Below are 27318 nucleotides of genomic sequence, written 5' to 3' on the forward strand. Positions count from 1 at the left end.
TTAATATTATGATGTTTCTATTCCATGAAAAAACTAAAAACACTCTGGGTTTCTGTTAGGATGGAACGGAAAATATGGCGCTGTACAACGTGATGTCCGGCAGTACAGTACTGGGCTATTTAGCTTGTCTCAGAGCAGCATGAAACAGTTCTAAAATAGTTGTAGGCTTTTGCTTCTAACATCAATGTGCTCTTTAAATAAATAAGACCTTTACCATTTTGTCAACAACAACAAAAAATCAATGATGTGACTCTCCGCCAATCACATTTAGAGGATTGGAGGACTCTGATATTAATATAAAGGGGCATTTTCCGTTAGGATCTGTGAGAATGTCTGAGAATATCTAAGGGACTTTTATATCATTCTAAAACCAGAAAAAGGCCATTCTTGAACATGGGGTGAGACATTCTCACTAATTTGTAAATTAAGACAGTTATTTAGAATTATTTAATTCTGGAGAAACCAAACTTGATTATTTAGCAGACATCACTTGCTTATATTCAGTCAACACATATCTTGAAAATATCATGGAATATTTTAACATTTTTGTTTCTCCATGCTTGTCTCAGAGCAGCGCGAAACAGTGCTGAAATAGACGGCCACAGCGGGAGGGTATGTATTCTGTGCCCACTCGTGGTATCTCTCTTTCGGTTACACATCCTTGGAATAGCAGAACAGCATAACGGCCCGGGCGGACCTTGCTGTGCCTGGTGAGCAGTTGGTCAAGTTCTGTTGTCAGAAGAGGAATGGAAATGTCAGGGTGAAACGAAAAGCTGACAAACCCGCCACGTACTGTATGTTGACTCTGCCTGTCGGAGGTGGAGTTCCAGAGCTCACGGGTGTGCCTGGTATGGATTGTGATGGCATCTCGTTCCTTTTCAATGCGCGAGTGACCATTCAAGCCATTGACTCACTGATGAATGAAGATGATGAGGGATTGGCAAAGGCAAACTGTAATCTGCGGGCATCACGGCTCAGTAAGAAATGTATATATATATATATATATAAATATACACATATATATGTAAATATACAGATGAAGTCGGAAGTTTACATACACTTAGGTTGGAGTCATTAAAACTCGTTTTTCAACCACATCACAAAGCCCTGACCTCAATCCTATAGAAAATGTGTGGGCAGAACTGAAAAAGCTTGTGCGAGCAAGGAGGTCTACAAATCTGACTCAGTTACACCAGCTCTGTCAGGAGGAATGGGCCAAAATTCACTCAACTTATTGTGGGAAGCTTGTGGAAGGCTACCCGAAACATTTGACCCAAGGTAAACAATTTAAAGGCAATGCTACCAAATACTAATTGAGTGTATGTAAACTTCTGACCCACTGGGAATGCGATGAAAGAAATACAAGCTGAAATAAATCACTCTCTACCATAATTCTGAATTTTCACTTCTTAAAATAAAGTGGGGATTCTAACCTACCTAATTTTTACTAGGATTTGTGAAAAACTGAGTTGAAATGTATTTGGCTAAGATGCATGTAAACGTCCGACTATATATATATATATATACTGCTCAAAAAAATAAAGGGAACACTTAAACAACACAATGTAACTCCAAGTCAATCACACTTCTGTCAAATCAAACTGTCCACTTAGGACGCAACACTGATTGACAATAAACGTCACATGCTGTTGTGCAAATGGAATAGACAACAGGTGGAAGTTATAGGCAATTAGCAAGACACCCCCAATAAAGGAGTGGTTCTGCAGGTGGTGACCACAGACCACTTCTCAGTTCCTATGCTTGCTGGCTGATGTTTTGGTCACTTTTGAATGCTGGCGGTGCTTTCACTCTAGTTGTAGCATGAGACGGAGTCTACAACCCAGACATGTGGCTCAGGTAGTGCAGCGCATCCAGGATGGCATATCTTTACGAGCTGTGGCAAGAAGGTTTGCTGTGTCTGTCAGCGTAGTGTCCAGTGCATGGAGGCGCTACCAGGAGACAGGCCAGTACATCAGGAGACGTGGAGGAGGCCATAGGAGGGCAACAACCCAGCAGCAGGACCGCTACCTGAGCTGTTGACCGGGATAATTGTGAGCCTATTCACAGCTCTTCACTCATTCAAACCAAAGGGAAAGTTTGACTCTAATTCTCAATTCTTCCAATCGGATGCAGGTTGACGTTTTGTCATGAGTCTTGTCCTGGGGGCAGAACTGAGCAATATCCCATTTTATAGGCCAGCTGCAAAGTCTAAATTGGCCATATTGTAAAAATGTATGAAAACAAAAAGTAGCTTTTATTTCCTGTTAGTGATCACTCTGCAGAGCTGCCTCCAGAACAAGATTCATGACGGAAAACTCTAACCTGTCCAAGCGGACTCTCTTTAGATCTCTTCATTGTTACCGGAAACATTATTGTGACAGTAAAAGCTTCTAAAGTTTGTACTGTACATTCAATCTATTCCCTGTCCATTTTCACTGTTGTTTTGGACTCGTATTCCAGATAACATCAGATGGAAACTCTCTCTACTGTAACATCTGAGGGACCATTGGACATGCCAAAGGGACTGTGCTTTTAGGGTAAGCAAAACAAGCACATTGCCCCGCTCTCATACACACACACACACACATGCACGTACGCTCACGAGCACTCACGCACACGAGAATGCACAAAATCAACACACACACACACACACACACACACACACACACACACACACACACACACACACACACACACACACACACACACACACACACACACACACACACACACACACACACACACACACACACACACGCTGAAGCTGAGAAGCATTTGGGGTTGAGAGTTCACTGCCATTAGACCCAACCCAGAGGAAAATGGGAAAAGCACTAAGACACTTCGAAATGACCTTGATTGCTTTAGAAATAGTTGTGTGTGTGTAGAGTAGAAACGGGCAGGCGGGGTAGTTACATAAGCACATGCTGTGAGGGTGTGTATCTATGTCTACGTGTGAACATGCATGAGGACGTTTGCCCAGTGTCTTGGTATGTGTGTGTGTGTGTACTCCTGTGTGAATCAATAATTCACACAGGATGCAGTAAATGGCTTGGGAACTGGGCTAGGTGGTGAAAGAGAGAGACTCCGAGAGCGAGAGAGACCTATACAGAGTACAGTAATACAGGGTCGCTCTAATGTATGAATGCTGAGCAGCAGCAGCCCTACTGGAAATATATAAATGATGAAACAAGCTTGGCCACGGCCTATTTCAAACTCTCATCTTCTCACGCACAGAAGAGCAGTAGTTTAGAAATATGGTTGGTAGAAGAACATCCTGTGTCCGAACCGTTTGGGCTACAAACTAATGGGATTCAATGGTGTTCTCGGTTTTGCTCTAGGACCCCCACAAGTGTCATGGGACTCGTCTGCAGGTAACCGAGAAATAAATTAATTAATTAATGCTAGTATGGAGGTAGTTTTGTGGGTTAACTATGTGTAAAATATATACAAAAGTTTGGGGTCACTTCAAAATGCCCTTGTTTTTTAAAGATTTTTTTTTTGTCCATTAAAATTGATCAGAAATACAGTGTAGACATTTTTCCAGACTCTTGTAGCTGGAAACTGCTAATTTTCTTTTTTTAATGCAATATCTACATAGGTGTGTAGAGGCACATTATCAGCAACCATCACTCCTGTGTTCCAATGGCACATTGTGTTAGCTAATCCAAGTTTATAATTTTAAAAGGATAATTGATCATTAGAAAACCCTTTTTGCAATTATGTTAGCACAGATGAAAACTGTTGTACTGATTAAAGAAGCAATAAACCTTGCCTGCTTTAAACTAGTTGAGTATCTGGAGCGTCAGCATTTGTGGGTTCGATTACAGGCTCAAAATGTCCAGAAACAAAGCACTTTCTTCTGAAACTCGTCTGTCAATTCTTGTTCTGAGAAATGAAGGCAATTCCATGCGAGAAATTATCAAAGAAACTGAAGATCTCGTACAACGCTGTGTACTACTCCCTTCACAGAACAGAGCAAACTGGCTCTAACCAGAATAGAAAGAGAAGTGGGAGGCCTCGGTGCACAACTGAGCAAGAGGACAAGTACATTAGTGTCTAGTTTGAGAAACAGATGCCTTGCCAAAACAATAGTTTGTTAACAATACATTTGTGGAGTGGTTGAAAAAACAAGATTTAATGACTCCAACCTAAGTGTATGTAAACTTCCGACTTCAACTGTATATACACACAGCGCCTTTGGAAATTATTCAGACCCCTTGATTTTTCCACATTTTGTTAGGTTAGCCTTATTCTAAAATCTACAAACAATACCCCATAATCACAAAGCAAAAATAGGTTTTGAAATTTTTGCTAATTTATTGAAATAAAAAAAAACAGAAACATATTATTTGATTTACATAAGTATTCAGACCCTTTACTCTTACTTGGTTGACACACCTTTGGCTGACATGGTTGTCCTTCTGGAAGGTTCTCCCATCTCCACAGAGGAACTCTAGAGATCTATCAGAGTGACCATCAGGTTCTTGGTCACCTCTCTGACCAAGGTCCTTCTCCCCGATTGCTCAGTTTGGCCCAGGGGTCCAGCTCTAGGAAGACTCTAGATGGTTCCAAACTTCTTCCATTTATGAATGATGGAGGCCACTGTTCTTGGGAACCTTCAATGCTGCAGACATTTTTTGGAACCCTTCCCCAGATCTGTGCCTCGACACGATCTGGTGTCGGAGCACTGAGGAGAATTCCTTCGACCTCATGGCTTGGTTTTTACTCTGACATCCACAGTCAACTGTGGGAGCTTATAAAGACAGGTGTATGCCTTTCCAAATCATGTCCAATCAATTGAATTGAGTCTCATCGCAAAGGGTGGACTCCAATCAAGACGGTGGACTTCCACAGGTGGACTCCAATCAAGTTGTAGAAACATTTCAAGGATGATCAATAGAAACAGAATGCACCGGAGCTCAATTTCGAGTCTCATAGCAAAGGGTCTGAATACTTACAGTACCAGTCAAAAGTTTGGACACACCTATACCTACTTTTTTACTATTTTCTACATTGTAGAATAATATTGAAGACATCAAAACTATGAAATAACATACATGGAATCATCTAGTCATCAAAAAAAGTGTTAAACTAATAAAAATAGATTTACTATTTGAGATTCTTCAAAGTTGCCACCCTTTGCCTTGACAGCTTTGCACACTTGTCATTCTCTCAACCAGCTTCATGAGGTGGTCACCTGGAATGCATTTCAAATAACAGGTGTGCCTTGTTAAAAAGTTAATTTGTGGAATTTATTTCCTTCTTAATGTGTTTGAGCCAATCAGTTGTGCTGTGACAAGGTAGGGGTGATATACAGAAGATGGCCCTATTTGGTAAAAGACCAAGTCAATATTATGGCAGGACCAGCTCAAATAAGCAAGGGGAAACGACAGTCCATCATTACTTTAAGACATGAAGGCCAATCTATACGGAACATTTCATGAACTTTGGAAGTTTCTTCAAGTGCCGTCGCAAAAAGCATCAAGCTCTATGATGAAACTGGATCTCATGAGGACCAGCACAGGAAAGGAAGACCCAGAGTTACCTCTACTGCAGAGAATAAGTCCATTAGAATTACCAGCCTCAGAAATTGCAGCCCAAATACATTCTTTACAGAGTTCAAGTAACTGACACATCTCAACATCTACTGTTCAGAAGAGTCTGCATGAATCAGGCCTCATTGCTGCAAAGAAATCACTACTAACAGGACACCAATAAGAAAAAGAGACTTGCTTGGGCCAAGAAACATGAGACCGGTGGAAATTTGTGCTTTGGTTCGATGAGTCCAAATGTAAGATTTTGGGTCTTTGTGAGACGCAGAGTAGGTGAATGGATGATCTCCGCATGTGTGGTTCCCACCGTGAAGCATGGAGGTGTGATGGTGTGGGGGTGCTTTGCTGGTGACATTGTCAGTGATTTATTTAGAATTCAAGGCACACTTAACCAGCATGGCTACCACAGCATTCTGCAGCGATACACATTATCCTGGTTTGCGCTTAGTTGAACTATAATTTGTTTTTCAAACAGGACACTGACCCAACACATCTCCAGAATGTGTAAGGGCTATTTGACCGAGAAATTGAGTGATGGGAGTGCTGCATCAGATGACCTGGCGTCCACAATAACCTGACCACAAACCAATTGAGATGGTTTGGACCGCAGAGTTAAGGAAAAGCAGCCAACAAGTGCTCAACATATGTGGGAATTCCTTCAAGACTGTTGGAAAAGCATTCCTCATGAAGCTGGTTGAGAGAATGCCAAGAGTGTGTAAAATTGTCATCAGGGCAAAGGGTGGCTACTTTGAACAATCTCAAATATAAAATAGATTTTGATTTTATCACTTTTTTTTGTTGGATACACCATTATTCCATGTCTTATTTCATAATTTTGATGTCTTCACTAAACCCTTGAATGAGTAGCTTTGTCCAAACTTTTGACTGGTACTGTATGTAAATAAGGTATCTGTTTAAAAAAAAAAAAAATGTAATACATTTACAAACATTTCTAAAAACCTGTTTCACCTTGTCATTATGTGGTATTGTGTGTAGACTGCTGAGGAATTTACTGGGTTTAGTTTAACATCTCCTAGATTTAGGACAGACACTTCAAAACCTTGGGTCTTATTTATTTTTTGAATATCTTTTTTTGCCATTTAAGAATGTGTTATTCAATGAGTTTCTATGGGCTGTAGTTAATAAAAGGCACAATCTATATCTTTAACAAATACCGAAAGGGATCCTAATATTTTAAAGTCAAATAGATAAATGATCCATAGTATGACCCTCTTATAACAATTCCATGTCAGTTTAGCATCCCCACCCCCCTTCTGCTACAGGCTCAGTCCCCAGTGTGTGAATAATAGTTTTTTGTGTCAATGTCTTCTACACACTAAGTGGTCATCTGATGTGCCATCTTAAAGTACTTCTGCTGTAGGGCTACGCCCTGTCCCCAAGTCCCTCTCCCTGTCCTCCACACTTTCCTCACACTCACTCATCCAGCCCATCCCGCCCTTGCACCTTGTAGGTGGATAGATCCGTATGGGCATAATATTGTGCTCCTGTGGATATTAGGAAGAGTTTGCCGGTGTGTGTGCGTGTGCGTGTCTCCCGAGTCCACCACGGTGCCACTGCTGAATGTGTTTTAATGAACGCAGCAGACGGGACCTGGGGGGGTGGAGGGAGGGATAAAGGGGTGGAATCAGGAAGAAGAGAAGAGGATTCCTTAGTTATGGAACGGCTCCAAAAAGAAAAGAGAAAGTGATAAGGAAAAGAAAAAGAGAGGGTTGAAAGAAAGGGACAGCAGCGATGGAGGGATGTCAAAGCTCGGGCCCCTACAGGGCCTGTTGGCCTCCCAGGATGCTGGTACTGGGTTACTGAAGATCTGTTTTCCTTGAGGTCCTAATGGAAGTGTGTGTGTGTGTGTGTGTGTGTATTGGTGCATAATTCAGGGTTTGACAGGTGCTGTGCGGTAAGACGAGCTGAAATCAGCCAGAGGACAAGGGTTAATACACCTTTCCTGCTAAAACATTGAGAGGGAAAATCATCAGTCATAGAAGAGAGAGAGCACAGAGCTGCCTCAGGCCTGGGAGAGGGAGGGAGGCAGGGAGGGCGAGAGAGACAGAGGGAGAGAGTGTGTGTGTGTTTGCGCATGAGAGTGCTTCAAAAAACAGAGAGAGAGAGAGAGTCAAAAATCAGCCATAGTTAACAAGGCAAGTACAAGGCCTAATTCTTGGAGGTCTTTTACTATGAATATTTACTGGCGCTCTAGAAATACTTTTGGGGTAATATAATACAGGAAGTAACTCCTACTTCTCATTGACTTCTTTATTAATATAATGCAGGAAGTAACTCCTACTTCTCATTGACTTCTTTATTAATATAATACAGGAAGTAACTCCTACTTCTCATTGACTTCTTTATTAATATAATAAAGGAAGTACTCCTACTTCTCATTGACTTCTTTATTAATATAATACAGGAAGTACTCCTACTTCTCATTGACTTCTTTATTAATATAATACAGGAAGTAACTCCTACTTCTCATTGACTTCTTTATTAATATAATACAGGAAGTAACTCCTACTTCTCATTGACTTCTTTATTAATATAATACAGGAAGTAACTCCTACTTCTCATTGACTTCTTTATTAATATAATACAAGAGGTAACTCCTACTTCTCATTGACTTCTTTATTAATATAATACAGGAGGTAACTCCTACTTCTCATTGACTTCTTTATTAATATAATACAGGAGGTAACTCCTACTTCTCATTGACTTCTTTATTAATATAATACAGGAAGTAACTCCTACTTCTCATTGACTTCTTTATTAATATAATACAGGAGGTAACTCCTACTTCTCATTGACTTCTTTATTAATATAATACAAGAGGTAACTCCTACTTCTCATTGACTTCTTTATTAATATAATACAGGAAGTAACTCCTACTTCTCATTGACTTCTTTATTAATATAATACAGGAAGTAACTCCTACTTCTCATTGACTTCTTTATTAATATAATACAGGAGGTACTCCTACTTCTCATTGACTTCTTTATTAATATAATACAGGAGGTAACTCCTACTTCTCATTGACTTCTTTATTAATATAATACAGGAAGTAACTCCTACTTCTCATTGACTTCTTTATTAATATAATACAGGAAGTAACTCCTACTTCTCATTGACTTCTTTATTAATATAATACAGGAAGTAACTCCTACTTCTCATTGACTTCTTTATTAATATAATACAGGAAGTAACTCCTACTTCTCATTGACTTCTTTATTAATATAATACAGGAGGTAACTCCTACTTCTCATTGACTTCTTTATTAATATAATACAGGAGGTACTCCTACTTCTCATTGACTTCTTTATTAATATAATACAGGAAGTAACTCCTACTTCTCATTGACTTCTTTATTAATATAATACAGGAGGTACTCCTACTTCTCATTGACTTCTTTATTAATATAATACATGAAGTAACTCCTACTTCTCATTGACTTCTTTATTAATATAATACAGGAAGTAACTCCTACTTCTCATTGACTTCTTTATTAATATAATACAGGAAGTAACTCCTACTTCTCATTGACTTCTTTATTAATATAATACAGGAAGTAACTCCTACTTCTCATTGACTTCTTTATTAATATAATACAGGAAGTAACTCCTACTTCTCATTGACTTCTTTATTAATATAATACAGGAAGTAACTCCTACTTCTCATTGACTTCTTTATTAATATAATACAGGAAGTAACTCCTACTTCTCATTGACTTCTTTATTAATATAATACAGGAGGTAACTCCTACTTCTCATTGACTTCTTTATTAATATAATACAGGAGGTAACTCCTACTTCTCATTGACTTCTTTATTAATATAATACAGGAAGTAACTCCTACTTCTCATTGACTTCTTTATTAATATAATACAAGAGGTAACTCCTACTTCTCATTGACTTCTTTATTAATATAATACAGGAAGTAACTCCTACTTCTCATTGACTTCTTTATTAATATAATACAGGAAGTAACTCCTACTTCTCATTGACTTCTTTATTAATATAATACAGGAAGTAACTCCTACTTCTCATTGACTTCTTTATTAATATAATACAAGAGGTAACTCCTACTTCTCATTGACTTCTTTATTAATATAATACAGGAAGTAACTCCTACTTCTCATTGACTTCTTTATTAATATAATACAGGAAGTAACTCCTACTTCTCATTGACTTCTTTATTAATATAATACAGGAAGTAACTCCTACTTCTCATTGACTTCTTTATTATTGTTCTGTTTAAATATTCATATTGTCTCTTTTATAATTATTATCCTACTGTAAGAGTATATGGATGACTCTGTGATGCCTAAGTCTGGCCTGTAAGAGTATATGGATAACTCTGTGATGCCTAAGTCTGGCCTGTAAGAGTATATGGATGACTCCGTGATGCCTAAGTCTGGCCTGTAAGAGTATATGGATGACTCCGTGATGCCTAAGTCTGGCCTGTAAGAGTATATGGATGACTCTGTGATGCCTAAGTCTGGCCTGTAAGAGTATATGGATGACTCTGTGATGCCTAAGTCTGGCCTGTAAGAGTTTGCTTAGCTTACCATGTGTGGCCAGGTTGAATGATGGAGTGATGAACGATAACTTCAGTTTGATTCTGAAAACTTCTGTTCGTCTCTTACTGTTCCAAAAAAAGGTGGCAGCAGATACAGTAGTGTGCTTTGTTTTAAATCGTTTTTTGGTGGTCACACATTTATTTAGTTGTTGTTTATTCCTTGTCTCTCTACATGTTTCTGATGACACTCACAGACAAGCTGATGATAGTAAAACGGCTTGTGCGAAGCACTAAACTCTGTAATAAAAGTGGCCGACAGAGCAAAAACAAGCAGTCTTTCCAAGGACAATGTGTGACGTAGTATTGTTCATGTGATGACATGCTATTTATCAAATAATTAACTAACTAGGTATATAATTAAGTGATTAAATGAATCCTGTAACCATTAACTCAGTAACCTGGGGGCACCATGGGAAAAGTTTGTTTCATGAGTAACCGTTTCCACCAGAATTCATTGAAAGAATATCTCTAAAAGTTACAATGTTTTGGTCACAACGTCTTCATTTAACGTTAAATAACATAACAAAATCGACATTCATTTTCATATTCCATCTACCATTGTTACCACCATTTTGGCTGATGAAATATAATGTCCCAAAATCCATTTATTTGATGTTCTGTAGATTTGGGCTGTAAACTCTTATGGCACATACATTCCAGTCTCTCACATTATCGACTCGGAACGGAGTTGGGCTGCCGCCTTATAATTTACGATGGCCGTGAGGTCATAACCCCCCCATCAATCCCTCTATACCTCCCCCTCTGCAGGAGGGAGGGATATCTCTGTAGAACCGTGATCCATTGTAACCTGATCCTCACAGGCCAGTCAAAACAACAAACTCCACTCCTCCTCATGTTCCCCCACTTCCAATTCCCAGCATACATCTCAGCTTTAAAGGCACGCATCACGGTATCAAGAGAATCCACCCTTCTCAACAGATGCTAGGTTAGGCACAGTGCAGGTGGGTGGGTTAGGCACAGTGCAGGTGGGTGGGTTAGGCACAGTGCAGGTGGGTGGGTTAGGCACAGTGCAGGTGGGTGGGTTAGGCACAGTGCAGGTGGGTGGGTTAGGCACAGTGCGGTGGGTGGGTTAGGCACAGTGCAGGTGGGTGGGTTAGGCACAGTGCAGGTGGGTGGGTTAGGCACAGTGCAGGTGGGTGGGTTAGGCACAGTGCAGGTGGGTGGGTTAGGCACAGTGCAGGTGGGTGGGTTAGGCACAGTGCAGGTGGGTGGGTTAGGCACAGTGCAGGTGGGTGGGTTAGGCACAGTGCAGGTGGGTGGGTTAGGCACAGTGCAGGTGGGTGGGCTAGGCACAGTGCAGGTGGGTGGGTTAGGCACAGTGCAGGTGGGTGGGTTAGGCACAGTGCAGGTGGGTGGGTTAGGCACAGTGCAGGTGGGTGGGCGGATGGGCTGTATGAAGCCAATGAGTTCAAAATAATTGTTCGAAAAGAAAAAAGTAGATAGAGAAAACAAATATTGCATGCGAAAGTTGAAACTGGAAATGTAATAGCTGAATTGTATGAACAAAAAAAATGTTGAATTCAAATGTACTGAACATTATTTTGAAAGCATTCAGTTGATGTTTGCATCCAATCTTAGTTTCTTTGGTCAAAAGAAGTATTTTCACTCTTGGTTCTTGTCCTTAGCGATGACAATTTTTTTCCATCTTCCTTCAAGTCATCTTTTCTCTGCACCAAGTTTTTGTACTCTTTGACGTGGAGGCAAGGTTATGGGGGATGGGCGTGTTTTTCATGGTAAAAAAAGGTCATGGAGATCTGCTTCTTGAAAACTACTTTGTTTTTAGCAGTTGGTCCCCTGTAGTATAAGCTTAATCTCTCTCTGGTCCTTCTATTTGCATTGTGTTATATTATTTATATTTATATATATCATATATACAGTGCCTTGCGAAAGTATTCGGCCATTTTTTTGTGAAGAATCAACAACAAGTGGGACACAATCATGAAGTGGAACGACATTTATTGGATATTTCAAACTTTTTTAACAAATCAAAAACTGAAAAATTGGGCGTGCAAAATGTATTCACATATTGCCAGTGTAACAGTATAGCTTCTGTCCCTCTCCTCACTCCTACCTGGGCTCGAACCAGCAACACAACGACAACAGCCACCATCGAAGCAGCGTTACACATGCAGAGCAAGGGGAACAACCACTCCAAGTCTCAGAGCGAGTGACGTTTGAAACGCTATTAGCGCACGCTAACTAGCTAGCCATTTCACTTCGGTTACACCAGCCTCATCTCGGGAGTTGATAGGCTTGAAGTCATAAACAGCGCAATGCTTGACGCACAACGAAGAGCTGCTGGCAAAACGCACGAAAGTGCTGTTTGAATGAATGTTTACGCGCCTGCTTCTGCCTACCACCGCTCAGTCAGATACTTAGATACTTGTATGCTTGTATGCTCAGTCAGATTATATGCAACGCAAGACACGCTAGATAATATCTAGTAATATCATCAACCATGTGTAGTTAACTAGTGATTATGATTGATTGATTGTTTTTTATAAGATAAGTTTTAATGCTAGCTAGCAACTTACCTTGGCTTACTGCATTCGCGTAACAGGCAGTCTCCTTGTGGAGTGCAACGAGAGAGAGGCAGGTCGTTATTGAGTTGGACTAGTTAACTGTACGGTTGCAAGATTGGATCCCCCGAGCTGACAAGGTGAAAGTCTGTCGTTCTGCCCCTGAACAAGGCAGTTAACCCACCGTTCCTAGGCCATCATTGAAAATAAGAATGTGTTCTTAACTGACTAGTTAAATAAAGGTATATATAAAAAAAAAGAATCGGCAAATCGGCGCCCAAAAATACTGATTTCCGATTGTTATGAAAACTTGAAATCGGCCCTAATTAATCGGCCATTCCGATTAATCGGTCGACCTCTAAACTCAACATACCTGGCTGTGGAGAGGATCACATGTATCATACAAGAGAAGGAGGAGGATGCTATAAGAAATGTGTGTGAAAAATTAAAAGTGATAATGTGAGTAGCAATTCTTTGAATCAATGTAATGTTTTCCTATTGTAGCAATATTTATTGTCCATGAAATGTTAGGATTCTAAGATGTATTACATTTACCTTACCTTATCTTTCAGGCTGAGCCCGGCAGAAATGTCCTTCTTGAATGAGTACTGCAAAGTGATGAAGCCTTTGGTCTCAGCTTTGAATATTCTACAGTCTGAGACCAACACGCATATGGGGTGGCTGCTGCCAGTGATCTTCTTACTGAAAACAAAACTTCAAAGGCTGGAAGCATCTTGCCAAATGTGCCTACCACTTATCGTAGCCAATCAGAACAGTCTCCAAAAGTGCTTTGAGAAATGATGGAGGAGCCACAGCTTATTGCTGCTGTACGTCTTGGACTGACAAAGCTGATGTCATCACAGCCAGTATGATTTCTTTACTCCAAAAGGTTTAGTAAAATCAATACACAAGTAAATATTTTTATTGACTGCTAACATGAATTTCTTTTAACTAAGGAAATGGTGTCAATTCTCTTGCGTTCTGTGCAAGCAGTCAGGGTATGTGCAGCAGTTTGGGCCGCCTGGCTCGTTGCGAACTGTATGAAGACAATTTATTCCTAACAAAGACCGTAATTAATTTGCCAGAATTGAAGGATGTGCAATGTACCAGCAATATTTAGGCTTAGGGTTGCCAGCCATTAGATAAATACGGAACAGTTCCGTATTTCACTGAAAGAATAAACGTTTTGTTTTCAAAATTATAGTTTCCGGATTTGACCAAATTAATGACCAAAGGCTCGTATTTCTGTGTTATTATAGTATAATTTAGTCTATGATTGAATATTTGATAGAGCAGTCTGACTGAGCGGTTGTAGGCAGTAGCAGGCTCGTAAGCCTTCATTCAAACGGCACTTGCAAGTAGCTCTTCACTGTGCTTCAAGCATTGCGCTGTTTATGACTTCAAGCCGATCAACTCCAGAGATTAGGCTGTCAATACTAAAGTGCCTATAAGAACATCCAATAGTCAAAGGTATATGAAATACAAATGGTATAGAGGGAAATAGTCCTATAATTCCTATAATAACTACAACCTAAAACTTCTTACCTGGGAATATTGAAGACTCATGTTAAAAGGAGCCACCAGCTTTCATATGTTCTCATGTTCTGAGCAAGGAACTTACACGTTAGCTTTTTTACATAGCACATATTGCACTTTTACTTTCTTCTCCAACACTGTGTTTTTGCATTATTTAAACCAAATTGAACATGTTTCATTATTTATTTGAGGCTAAATTGACTTCATTGATGTATTATATTAAGTTAAAATAAGTGTTCATTCAGTATTGTTGTAATTGTCATAATTACAAATATATATATATAAAAATCGTCCGATTAATCGGTGTCGGCTTTTATTGGGTCCCCCAATAATCGGTATTGGTATCGGCATTGAAAAATCCTAATCGGTCGACCTGTACCCTGCACCTTAGAGATTGCTCTAATTGCATAGTCATTGAACACTGTTCACCTGAATAAAGTGTACAGACTGTTTTACATACAGAGGCTTCAGAAACTATTGACACCACTTCACTTTTTCCACATGGTTGTTTGTTTTTGTCTGAATTTAAAATGGAATAAATTGAGATTATTTTGTCAATAGCCTACAAAACAATACTGCATAATGCTCCGTTTCCCAAACTCGGTGCTCGGGAGTCCAAGGGCTCGAGAATGACAAGAGTGTGCAAAGCTGTCATCAAGGCAAAGGGTGGCTGCTTTGAAGAATCTAAAATATATTTTGATTTGTTTAACACTCTTTTGGTTACTTCATGATTCTATATGTGTTATTTCATTGTTTTGATGTCTTCACTATTATTCTACAATATAGAAAATAGTCCAAATAAAGAAAAACCCTTGAATGAGTAGTGTGTCAACGTTTGACTGGTATATATATATATTTTTTTTTCTCAATGTGCATCACTTTCACTTACAATTAAAAATATATATTTTACGTAATTTTTTTATTTTGGGCATATTCTTTTGAACAAATTGACTCCATAGAGTACCACAAGGAAGAGAGGATAATTATGTATTGTGTATGTGAATTTAAAAGGATATTTATGGAAGAAGGGGGGTGCGTGTGTGTAAGTGTGTGTGTGTGAAGCATAGAGAAGAAAGCAAGATTCACTGAAAGAGGAGAAGAACAAAAAAAAAAAACATTAAAAAAAAAAAAAAACGCTGACTTCTTACATTCTCCTGCCTTGGAGGGGAAATAACCAGTGATTATCAAATCAGTTACAACCTCTGTGTCATAAATCACTGCATATGAGAGGAAGAATGACACCGCATTGCCGCTTTGTTGCCCTTCCTCTCCTCTCCTTTCTGCATGTCTTTCTTTTCCCGAAGAGCCCTCTCATGAATGATTTAAAGAGCGATCTGTTTTCTGAGAAAGCTGTCTCTCTAGCTGGAAGTTAACCTCTGAGGGGAGGAGCTTGCCTGAGGTAACATATAAGGGGCGTGGAAAGCCACAGGGTTTACTCAGGGCCAATCCTTGCCCTTCTGCCACCATAGGCAAGACCAAAAAAATCCACCCCCTGCAAAACTAGAATAGTCCCAGTGAGCAAAATTATGTTGAAAAGATGTCTAAAAGACATATTTTCCAAGACGTTGAAAAGGCATATTTTCTAGACGTTAAAAAATACGTATTTTCCGTACATTGAAATCAGGTACATTTTTGGTTCTGAATGAAAGTTGAAAATAAGTCATTTATAGATTTCTATGTTTGGGCCAAATCAAGACAGGACAAAATCTGAACCAAACATCGAAAGCCTATGATTGGATCAGATTTGGTCTGGCCCGGACCAATAATCTATGTCTGTGGACGTTGAAATCAATCCAGGTATGGACTGCACCAAATCTGAACCAAACATAGACGTCTAGGATTGGTTCAGATTTGGTCCAGACCAAAAACCAAGGTCCATGGATGTCGAAATCAAGGCCGATCCGGAACTGCACCAAAAGACATCCAAAGGGCATCAGCATCAGTCCATGTTTACTGAGGTACATTTAAAACCATGACCATGACAATATGGAATGATTGTCCATTCCATATTGTCAATTTTACTTGGACCTGTCCTGTTTTTAGGATGTGTTTTTTGAGAGCACCATTTAGGTTAGGCTATTTGATCGGCTGCACGATGTAAAACGTCTCATTACATTTAGGTTAGGCTATTTGATCGGCTGCACGAAGTAAAACGTCTCATGACATTTAGGTTAGGCTATTTGATCGGCTGCACGAAGTAAAAAGTCTCATTACATTTAGGTTAGGCTATTTGATCGGCTGCACGAAGTAAAAAGTCTCATTACATAGTCATACATTTTATCTCCAGCCTGTAGGCTACAAAAAGGGCCACATATTCTTTCCACCATATCCTGTATCTGCTACATGATTTATGATAGATTATGTTTTTGAAGGAATGTTGGTGGAGCGCTGCAGAGATGCGTCTCTCCAACAGGACCCCGGAGAGGCGCGCTTGGAATGCACAAACAAAATGTTTTGCCCCCCCTGTCTTTGACAAAGTGGGCACTGCTATCAATGTTCAGCATCTGCGCTCACCTAAAACGCCCATATGCCACTGGTTGAGAGAAATTGTCATTGTTTTTAGGCAGAGGTTTTATGTGCTGTTGTTGGAGGTGCGTCTTGGTCAGTTTAGCTCAGAAAATGCCGCACTTGTTAATCTGTCAGCCCTAATCCTGTCTAATGAGCGGGCCGGCCGTGAGTTTACTCCGCACAAAATCTGTCCACGAAAATAAAACCACGAAGTGAGGGATATTGTACAGAGTTCAATGACCGTGGCGAATTTGGTCAACATATTTTTGTTGTTGTTGCTAATTTGCTACGTGAGGTTTATTTGATCAAGATGACGTTTCGTAATGGTGAGGTTTATTTGAGCAAGATGACGTTTCGTAATGGTGAGGTTTATTTGATCAAGATGACGTTTCGTAATGGTGAGGTTTATTTGATCAAGATGACGTTTCGTAATGGTGAGGTTGTTAGGAATGCACTGACATAAATGGAGACGTGTGGAATTTCGGCAACTTTGGAAAAAAAACACTTCATATCGGAGATGTGTCTGTGGTTCACGCTCGTATCTGCCCTCTCATTGGCTAGAATGGTCCCACCTTATCTGCATTAATGCATGTGTAGAATATATCTTTCCAAGACACTTCTCACACGTAAGATACAGTATGTTTGCATTTTCTAGTTGGATGGAAATGCTAAAAATATATCAACAGATTTTTTTTTTTTAAGTGTTATGATATGAGATCAGATATCCAGAAATCATTGTGTTAACTTAAATGTATTACCTGAGATCTTAACATATTTTTGGTGGATCTGCAGTCACGTATAACCTCATTATCAGTTTTGAAGGTGGAATGCTACTCACTCACCATGTAGGCAGATGTGTGTTGGATGACACTTACAGAGCTACACACACACACACACACACACACACACACACACACACACACACACACACACACACACACACACACACACACACACACACACACACACACAGTAATTCAACACAAAATCACACAGCCCAGTACCATGCTTCTATACTGAAGGTTCATCATCTCAACATCTATCATCCCCCCTCCCTCCCTATATGGGTTTCTACCTCCTCTCCCCTCACCTTCACAAGGTAAAGGACACCAAAGAAAACTTTGGCATAATTCAAAACCCCAGTCAGTGTGGCAGTTTCCAAAGACAAAGTTCCAATAACAACGATAATCAAGTCCTAAAAAAAGAGTGCTGTGAAACGGAGGAACAACAAAGGGCTAGCTAGCAGCAATCCTTCATTCTCCACAGGAGGTAAAGTAGACAGAGCTTTGAGACCCAAAATTACTCACTACTTGGGACTAACAACCTGTCATTTTCACATAATACATACAAACCTACCTGTCACACAGTCTTACCTGTCACACAGTCTTATCTGTCACCCACATATGTACCTCACACAGAGCTCTTGAATGTCACACATAATATATAATAATAATATAATAATAATAATATTCCTATCACATACTTCCTATCACACAAAGTTTACACAGACCTTGCCTGTTAAACAAATACAGTCCTATCTGCAATACCCAGATGTACTGTGTCTTTGAGCCATGAAGGTAATGTTAAGCCCCCTCTCCCTCCCACCCGGACAGCCCTTAGATCATATGAACGCTCAATTCAATTACACATTCTATTTTACAGAAAGTGATTTGATCAATTGATAGCGACAGAGTCACACATTGTATAAGATTTCTTCCCAAGCAAAGCCCAATTACTTCGACTTTTCTGTTGCATCTTCCTCTGGCATTTCACAGCTTGTTTCTAGCCTAAAGCACTAGAGATGTATGTCTTATTTTAGATCGGCATAAACAAATGCAAATTGTAAAAAAATAAAATAAATAAAACAAGAAATATCCCTCAAATCAAGGAAGGTCTCACCCCCCACTCCCCAGTCCTCCAAACCTGCAGTAGCCTCACCCATTCCATCCCTACCCCCCCGTCCTCTAAACTTGTAGTACCCCAGGCATAGCCGCACCTGTTTTACAACCCTCAGCCCTACCACCTCACACTCCCCCAAACTTGCAGAAGCCTAGCTCCACCTGTTTCCGCCCTATCAGCACAAACAGCTGGGTAGAAGGAGACTGAGGGAGCCAAGAGCGCTCAGCACATTATCTCACTCAGCAGGGGGCCCAGGTATCAAAGGGAGATACACATGGCCAAGAGACAAACACGCCAAACAAGCACGATACAACATGTTCATCTGAAAAACACTACTCCGATTCATTAGCATTAACATCGTATGGTCACTTGGTTTGAGGTGTCTCCAACGTGTTGAGAAAGTAAAGAAAAAATTAATTAAAAGAAGAGTTGTTCCCTCAACTTGGGAATGGGCCTGTTCAAACTCAACTAAGAAAGTCTTTGGGCAACATTTTCATTTTGCTTAATCTCTCTGGGATATGTGGGACGGTAGCGTCCCACCTCGCCAACAGTCAGTGAAAGTGCAGGGTGCCAAATTCAAAACAACAAAAATCTCATAATTAAAATTCCTCAAGCATTCAAGTATTTTACACCATTTTAAAGATAAAATTCTCGTTAATCCAGCCACAGTGTCTGATTTCAAAAATGCTTTACAGCGAAAGCACCGCAAACGATTAACCTACCAACTCACAGAATAACACAGCCATTTTACAGAGTCAGAAAAAGCACAAATAGAGTTAAATTAATCACTAACCTTTGATGATTTTCATCAGATGACACTCATAGGACTTCATGTTACACAATACATGTATGTTTTGTTCGATAAAGTGCATATTTATATCAAAAAATCTCATTTTACATTGGCGCGTTACCTTCAGTATTTCTAAAATATGCGGTGACTGTGCAGAGAGCCACATCTATTTACAGAAATACTCATTATAAATGTTGATGAAAATAAAACTGTTATACATGGAATTAGAGATATACTTCTCCTTAATGCAACCGCTGTCATATTTTTTTAAAACTCTACAGAAAAAAAACAAACCATGCAATAATCTAAGTACAAAATCCAAAAGCACATTCAGGTCGCGCCGTACGTCGGACAAAAAGTTTAAAAAGTTCCGTTACAGCACGTAGAAACATGTCAAACTAAGTATAGAATCAATCTTTAGAATATTTTTATCATAGAATTTCAATAATGTTCCAATTGGAGAATTCCTATGTCTGTAGAAAAGCAATGGAACGAGAGCTAACTCTCTCCGGACCTTGCCTCAGAGCCTGTGGCAATCTGCCAGACACCTGACTCATTCCTCTCTCATGCGGCCCCCCTTCACAGTAGAATCCTCAAACAAAGTTCGAAAGACTGTTGACATCTAGTGGAAGCTTTAGGAAGTGCAACATAACCAATATCCCACTGTATCTACAATAGGGGCTGAGTTTTAAAAAACTACAAGCCTCAGATTTCCCACTTCCTGGTTGGATTTTTCTCAGGTTTTCGCCTGCCATATGAGTTCTGTTATACTCACAGACATCATTCAAACAGTTTTAGAAACTTTAGAGTGTTTTCTATCCAATACTACTTACTAATAATATGCATATATTAGCATCTGGGACAGAGTAGCAGGCAGTTTACTCTGGGTACCTTATTCATCCAAGCTACTCAATCCTGCCCCCCTGTCACCAAGAAGTTAAACAGCCGCTGTGAACTAACGCACTGCACTGCTACATTCAAAATAATGGTAGAATACTATACCTCGCGTTTGCAGTGCTTGTGGCGCGTGTAGCGCGCTTTAACTAATTGGCCATTTAAACTAGGAAGGGGCATCGCGTGGTGAAATATCGGAAGCCATTCACTTTCAATTAAAGGAAAGTGAGAGAAGCAAAGTGGTCGGGGGGAACCGTCGAGCGACGCGAGCATAGGCGAGAAAGCTAGACTTGCACTAAAGTTGGGGAAAGCTGAACATTATAAAAAAAATACTCCGCAACATCATGACGTAAATTACCAATTGATGCTCACAATAGCTTCCGACCCCTACTGGATTGTCTGACAATGGCTGTTGATACGTAGCACGAGCTTGCTTGCTCGCTGGCACCCACATGAGGGCGATGCATGGCTGGGCAAGTGCTGCTTGTATAGTGTAAATGCTCCGTAAATCTGCGCTTAAATTTAAGTTTCTCCTCATTGTAATTGATAAAAAGAAATGCTACAAAATAAATCGCGCTGCAGATATAATTTTGTTTACACTTTGTTTTGCATTAATTTGTAAGTCGCTCTGGATAAGAGCATCTGCTAAATGACTTAAATGTAAATGTAAATGCATTAGCTCACAGCGCAGGTGTCTTTGTGACAGGAAAAAGACACCCTCTGTGTGCCTTTTAACAGACGTCTTGATGCCACCTATAGCCTGCCACCCTGCCTTATGCTTTCTGTCAGATTACCAGAGAGACAAATGTAGGTCTTCACCCTCATTGCCCTCATCCTCATCCGTCTCTGGCCACAGCAGGGCTTTCTGTCTTGGGCCTATAATCCACTTAGGTGGCTCTTTCTATTCTTCCTGTATGGCTCTAAGCCGGAACATCGATTCCATTATATAGACTCACTCAACGACCTGCTGCCCATTCCATTAGAAAGGCCCAATCCACGTCTGTGCACAGTCCTAATCCAAATACATTATACATTCTAGAATGGTTTAGAATGGTTTAGAATGGTTTAGAATGGTCGTTGGTAGCAGCCCCCCCTTTCCACTCCATAGCTCTGGATAGCCAGTGACAGATGGGGAGATGAAGAGGGGAAAGAGAGAGTCAGAGTTCCGGTTATACAGTGAGATAGCACCGTTTTTATAGGGCCTGATCAATACAGTATGACCAAGCAAGGTGTATGTACAGTACCCGGAGTAGTATAGAAATGATTTAATCTCTTGGGGAATATAGACCTATAACAAGTGAAGAACAGAAACATACATCGACAGACAGGTCTTCAACCCTTGAGGGGAAATGGAACAATCAGAATCAATCTATCCAAATATCCCAACCCCTCTGTCCCTCCACCACCTTGCTAACCCTCTCTCCAATTCCACCACCCTAATCTCTCTTCACTGTCCCCCTCCTCATCATCCCTCCATCTCTCTATTCTGTCATTCTCCTTGTCCCTCCCCAAACCTCTCTCTTCTCTTGCTTCCTCCTTGTCCCCTTCTCTATCCTCTGTTCCCCTCCTCTTCATCCCTCCATCCCTGCACTGTCCTCTACCCTGTATGATCTCCAACAACCTTGTCTCCCATCCAGGTTGCTAAATGACTGATTATTACCTTTCACTGTTTAGTGTTCGGTCACTGAGCTGCTGCTGAAGGGGCCAGGAGTGGGGAGTGCAGGGGCCACACGAGAAAGGACTCTCTACCTCTTCCCACTGTCGATATCACCGCCCTATGTCATTACTGCGGCTACCTGGACTTGGAAGCCATTTGGTCTTCTTTTATAATATAAAACCAATTTCAGCGCGAGCGCATCCGCAACGGGGGGTAAATATTCATTATTCATTATTAAAATGTTCTCCCGAGCAGTTTGGAAATCCGAATATGTTCCGTGCCAGATGAGACGGCTCAGATGAGACGGCTCAGGTGAGACGGCTCAGGTGAGACGGCTCAGGTGAGACGGCTCAGGTGAGACGGCTCAGGTGAGACGGCTCAGATGAGACGGCTCAGATGAGACGGCTCAGATGAGACGGCTCAGATGAGACGGCTCAGATGAGATGGCTCAGATGAGACGGCTCAGATGAGACGGCTCAGATGAGATGGCTCAGATGAGGCGGCTCAGATGAGACGGCTCAGATGAGACGGCTCAGATGAGATGGCTCCTATTGTCCCGAGGGAACATGGACTAATCGCCTTCGGAAATCGATATCCAACGGTAATCATCAGACACCTCCGATTATACAGTAGTGTCCACCGGCCCATTGACCGACCAACCCCCCGTCACCCTATATTCCCTCCCTCCTTCCCTCCCTCCATTCAATCCCAGAATAACAGCATCGATCAGTGATTATGTTACTGGGGGTGTGGGTGGGGATGGAGGAAGACATCAGGCGTCAGTCATTTCTATGGGGGCTATTTGGGTCCCCTTGTTACCAGATACAGCAGCATAGTCAGTAGTGTACAGTTATAGCTTCTTTGCTCGATCCGGATGTAAAGTGAGAGACTGAGAGATGAGGTATGTGCTGTAGGTAAGGAAATTATAATATTATATGGACATTTAACTAGCAGATGCTTTTATGCAAAGCAACTTAGTCAATGCGGTTGTTCAGTAGCTATTGCTCTAGCGAGAAATCACAAAACAACTGATGTATTTGATTAGGGGAAATTGCGCAACATTGGTAAGTTAAGTATTGGGCAAAGGGGCTTGGGCAGGGTTGTTGGGTTTGGGAGATAGGGTCAGGAGTTATTCCTGACCAAGTGACCAGAAAGTAACCAGGATACTCTAGGCTATTTGTGGTCAGGAAAACCTCCAAGCCCAACCATGTGAAATTGCATATCCCTCCCCTCTTTACACCTTTCTCTCTATCGCTCGCTCAGCTTTTCCCTCTGCATCTCCATGCTAAGCATGAAAAGTGTCTGTGATCAATACCTCCAGGCCTGCTCCTGCTTCTAACCACAGGCCGGGGGGTGGCAGAGCTTCCTGGGGGGCTGGAGTGCTGTGTCAGCATCCACTCAAGACCTCAAACACCCCTCTACTCCTCTTCTTCTCTCATCACCTCTGTCAACCAACACTTCTTCAACACAATCCTTCACTCACACGTTTCTCACTTTTAACGCTACACACCTCCACCGCCCTTCGCTTCTCCTCCCCTCCTCCCTCCATTCCAATGTGGCTGTTAAATACCATTCAAATGTCACCCTGCCATTTTGATTGGAATAATAATTTTGAGAGGAGGGAGAAATGGCTTGTTGATGCTAAGCAGGCGGTGCAACAGCGAAAGCCATCTCTCCCTGTCACAATGTTGCCGTGTAAGAGGTTCCCAGTTCCTGTCCGGCCCCACGGCGCCACAGTAGATGTGGACACAGATTTATGTTAAGACCACCGAGGCCATGAGTTAGCGTCATTCATCATCACGCCTTAGTAGACCAACGACAGCGACAGTACTAGGATTCATGCACAGGGAGTAACAGAGGATCAGTGTAAAGGACCTATGATTAGTGTGGTTATGTATGTTGGGGAGTGTTAACGTGGGTATGAATGTAACAGTGATTTAATTATAGCTTTCTAAACTAACAATAAGAGTAGCGTTTCAGGTGTTTGACCTATTTTCAGTGTATGAAGTCTTGAAGTAAACTAATTTACCCAGCAGCCAACACTTCTCTCTATAAAACACCTTGGTCCTGCTCAGTAGAGAGCAAACCGTAGTAGAACGTAGCAGAACATTAGCATCAGAAAATTGACAAGTTCAGGTAGAACGTCCCCGTTTCACCCCATTTCACCCTGTTTCACCCCGTTTCACCCTGTTTCACCCTGTTTCACTCTGTTTCACCCTGTTTCACTCTGTTTCACCCTGTTTCACTCTGTTTCACCCTGTTTCACCCCGTTTCACCCTGTTTCACCCTGTTTCACCCTGTTTCACCCTGTTTCACTCTGTTTCACCCTGTTTCACTCTGTTTCACCCTGTTTCACCCCGTTTCACACTGTTTCACCCCGTTTCACCCCATTTCACCCTGTTTCACCCTGTTTCACCCTGTTTCACCCTGTTTCTCTGTTTCACCCTGTTTCACCCTGTTTCACCCTGTTTCACCCTGTTTCACTCCGTTTCACCCTGTTTCACCCTGTTTCACTCTGTTTCACCCTGTTTCACCCTGTTTCACCCTGTTTCACCCTGTTTCACCCTGTTTCACCCTGTTTCACCCCGTTTCACCCTGTTTCACCCCGTTTCACCCTGTTTCACTCTGTTTCACCCTGTTTCACCCCGTTTCACCCCGTTTCACCCTGTTTCACTCCGTTTCACTCTGTTTCACCGTACTGAACATGACGCTGTTCTCTATCGCATTTAACAGTAACTCAATCTTACCTTGCGGGCACCTCGATGTTGGAGATGGCGTAAAAGTACTTGAGCAGGTTGTCCCTCTGCATGTAGGTTCCCCCCAGGGCCGGTCTGAGCAGCCTCAGCCTGAGGTTAGTGAAGGTAAAGAATTCCCTCAGGCCCTTCATACTCTCCATACGGGTGTACAAGCTGTCCATGTTGAGCAACCTCGGCCCAGCGAACACTGCGAAACGCTCCCGGACCTCGAACTTTACGTTCTTATCGTTCTTCGATCCCACCCAGCGTGAGAACTGCTCGGTGCAGATGACAAGGGTAATATTTGCAGGCGATAGGTCGGAGACACGCTTAGGTGCCATGTTAAAGGACTCGAGACAATCGTCAGCGTAGAACTGGTAGGGCTGCCAGGTGCGGCCGTGGTCCATGGACTTGTCCAGCACCATTAAGGTGGGGCGGCCGTACTCAAAGGTAATGGCGATGTCGTCCGTCAGCTCCAGGCTCTTGTTCCAGGCTAGGGAGATGTTGGCCAAGAGGGGTTCTGGATAACGGGCCCATGTGACTGTCTGCCAGTAGGTGATGCGGCCGGTGTGCTCGCGGTCCTGCATCAGCTGAGGAGGGTGGGCCAGGTCCGGGTTGGAGGCGTCACACTCGTCACTGCACAGGTACGGGTTCTCCTGCAGAGTCAAAAGAACACAAACGAGTCATCAGTCCCTCTAAGATTCTGCAATCACAATTGTCTTTAGCAAAATCAACATTTCCCCGCAAATTTGACCAATTATTTCCCGCATAAAATAGTCAAATCGTCACAATATTATCATCACCGCAGTACATAGAGGGCTTGCAATTTCAACCAATCGCTGCACTTTACTGCATAATATGGTTCAATCGAGCCTCACTCACATCAACAATCCTTTTCCCTCGTTAGCTAATTTTCACACCTACTGGCAGACAGTCACATGTTCCCGTTACCCTAAACCCCTCTTAACCAACATATTGCATGCAAAATGTCAGAACTTACGCAGGAAAATCAAGCATTTTTGTCCACAAATATCACAAAAAATGCAAAATCCTGGACTATATGATGCAAAAGAAGAAATTCCTGTACCTACTTTCATGCTCCTGGCATTCATCCTAAAACTTAAACCGAAACATTAATGTTACATTTTAAAAAGTGAAAAGTAAATGATTTCATGATTAATCAAGTTGGTGAACTGTGCCTGTACAAAAAAAATAACCAGTCAGTCAAACCCACACTAATAACAAAATAAGGTTTTACAGTTCTGTGCAGGCTGAGTTCATCTGATTTATGATGACACCGAGTAAGAGAAAAAAACAAGCATATGCAAAATCTAGTGGTGCTAGGGTAAGAGAAACTTCTCAGAAGAAGGGTAAGGGGGATACCTAGTCAGTTGTACAACTGAATGTATTCAACTGAAATGTGTCTTGTGCACCCAACTCCTCTTCTTAACTGCCTTGCTTACTGCCAGAAAGACAGATTTTTACCTTGTTGGCTCAGGAATTTCATCCAGCAAGCTTTTGGCTACTGGCCCAACGCTCCTACCCGCCAGGCTACCTGCCGCCTGCTCGAGTGGGGTACTCAGATCCTAGCCTCAGGATAAAAGTCTGTGCGTGACGACATAGCGCACATAAAAATGATTTTGCGTTTAAATTCCCGTGTACAGATAAAAAAAATACAAATACAAATTCAACTCTACTGATAGTTTTGTGCCCACTTTGGTTTTGGCACGCGTGCTCTCGCTAACAGTTTACAGATACAGTTTAGATTATTATGGACATAAGAGCGAAATTATTTTAAGTTGTAAACACGGCAGCCAAGCAACATCGATCATCATGTCACCGGAATAAAACCCTCGATATCTATTGGAAAGGAGCATCAAGCTTCTCACCTTACACTTTCACCACCCTGTGAAGTTCATCTTATTTCATCTGTAGCCTAATAAACCGCATGCTTTCCCGAGCCGTCGTGGGAGAACGAGCCTGGGAGAACGTGGGAGTCGTGGGAGAACGAGAACGAGCTTTCCCGAGCCATCGTGGGAGAACGAGCCTGGGAGAACGTGGGAGTCGTGGGAGAACGAGAACGAGCTTTCCCGAGCCGTCGTGGGAGAACGAGCCTGGGAGAACGTGGGAGTCGTGGGAGAACGAGAACGAGCTTTCCCGAGCCGTCGTGGGAGAACGAGCCTGGGAGAACGTGGGAGTCGTGGGAGAACGAGAACGAGCTTTCCCGAGCCGTCGTGGGAGAACGAGCCTGGGAGAACGTGGGAGTCGTGGGAGAACGAGAACGAGCTTTCCCGAGCCGTCGTGGGAGAACGAGCCTGGGAGAACGTGGGAGTCGTGGGAGAACGAGAACGAGCTTTCCCGAGCCGTCGTGGGAGAACCACACAACATGTCATCACATGACAATTATGTGGAATTATGGAATCAAAATATTTCACAGATACCGGAACTTGTAAATTCAATTAGACTTTATTACAAAGTAACAGAGCCGGGCAATTCCATAGAACAACTGACTCTTCATTCTTAGTATTTGGCTTTTATACAGTCTTACCCTTACACCCTTACATCGTCACTCCACTTTATGAATCTTGTTGTCTTACTTAGTTTCCATTCTCTTATTGACTCA

The 27318-nt window shown here is 41.6% G+C and overlaps 1 protein-coding gene across 9 annotated transcripts in view; it reads right to left on the bottom strand.

Annotated features, from left to right (window-relative positions):
• Nucleotides 1–27318, bottom strand: part of LOC118370628 (netrin-G2-like) — a 132485-nt gene that overhangs the window by 67960 nt on the left and 37207 nt on the right. For all 9 annotated transcript variants that reach the window (XM_052521647.1, XM_052521644.1, XM_052521642.1 and 6 more), the window contains exon 3: nucleotides 24708–25351. In XM_052521647.1, coding sequence (XP_052377607.1) covers nucleotides 24708–25351 — 644 coding nt within the window. The remainder of the gene's footprint in view (nucleotides 1–24707; nucleotides 25352–27318) is intronic.

This window comes from Oncorhynchus keta, chromosome 6 (assembly GCF_023373465.1).
Source record: "Oncorhynchus keta strain PuntledgeMale-10-30-2019 chromosome 6, Oket_V2, whole genome shotgun sequence".
NCBI lineage: Eukaryota > Metazoa > Chordata > Actinopteri > Salmoniformes > Salmonidae > Oncorhynchus > Oncorhynchus keta.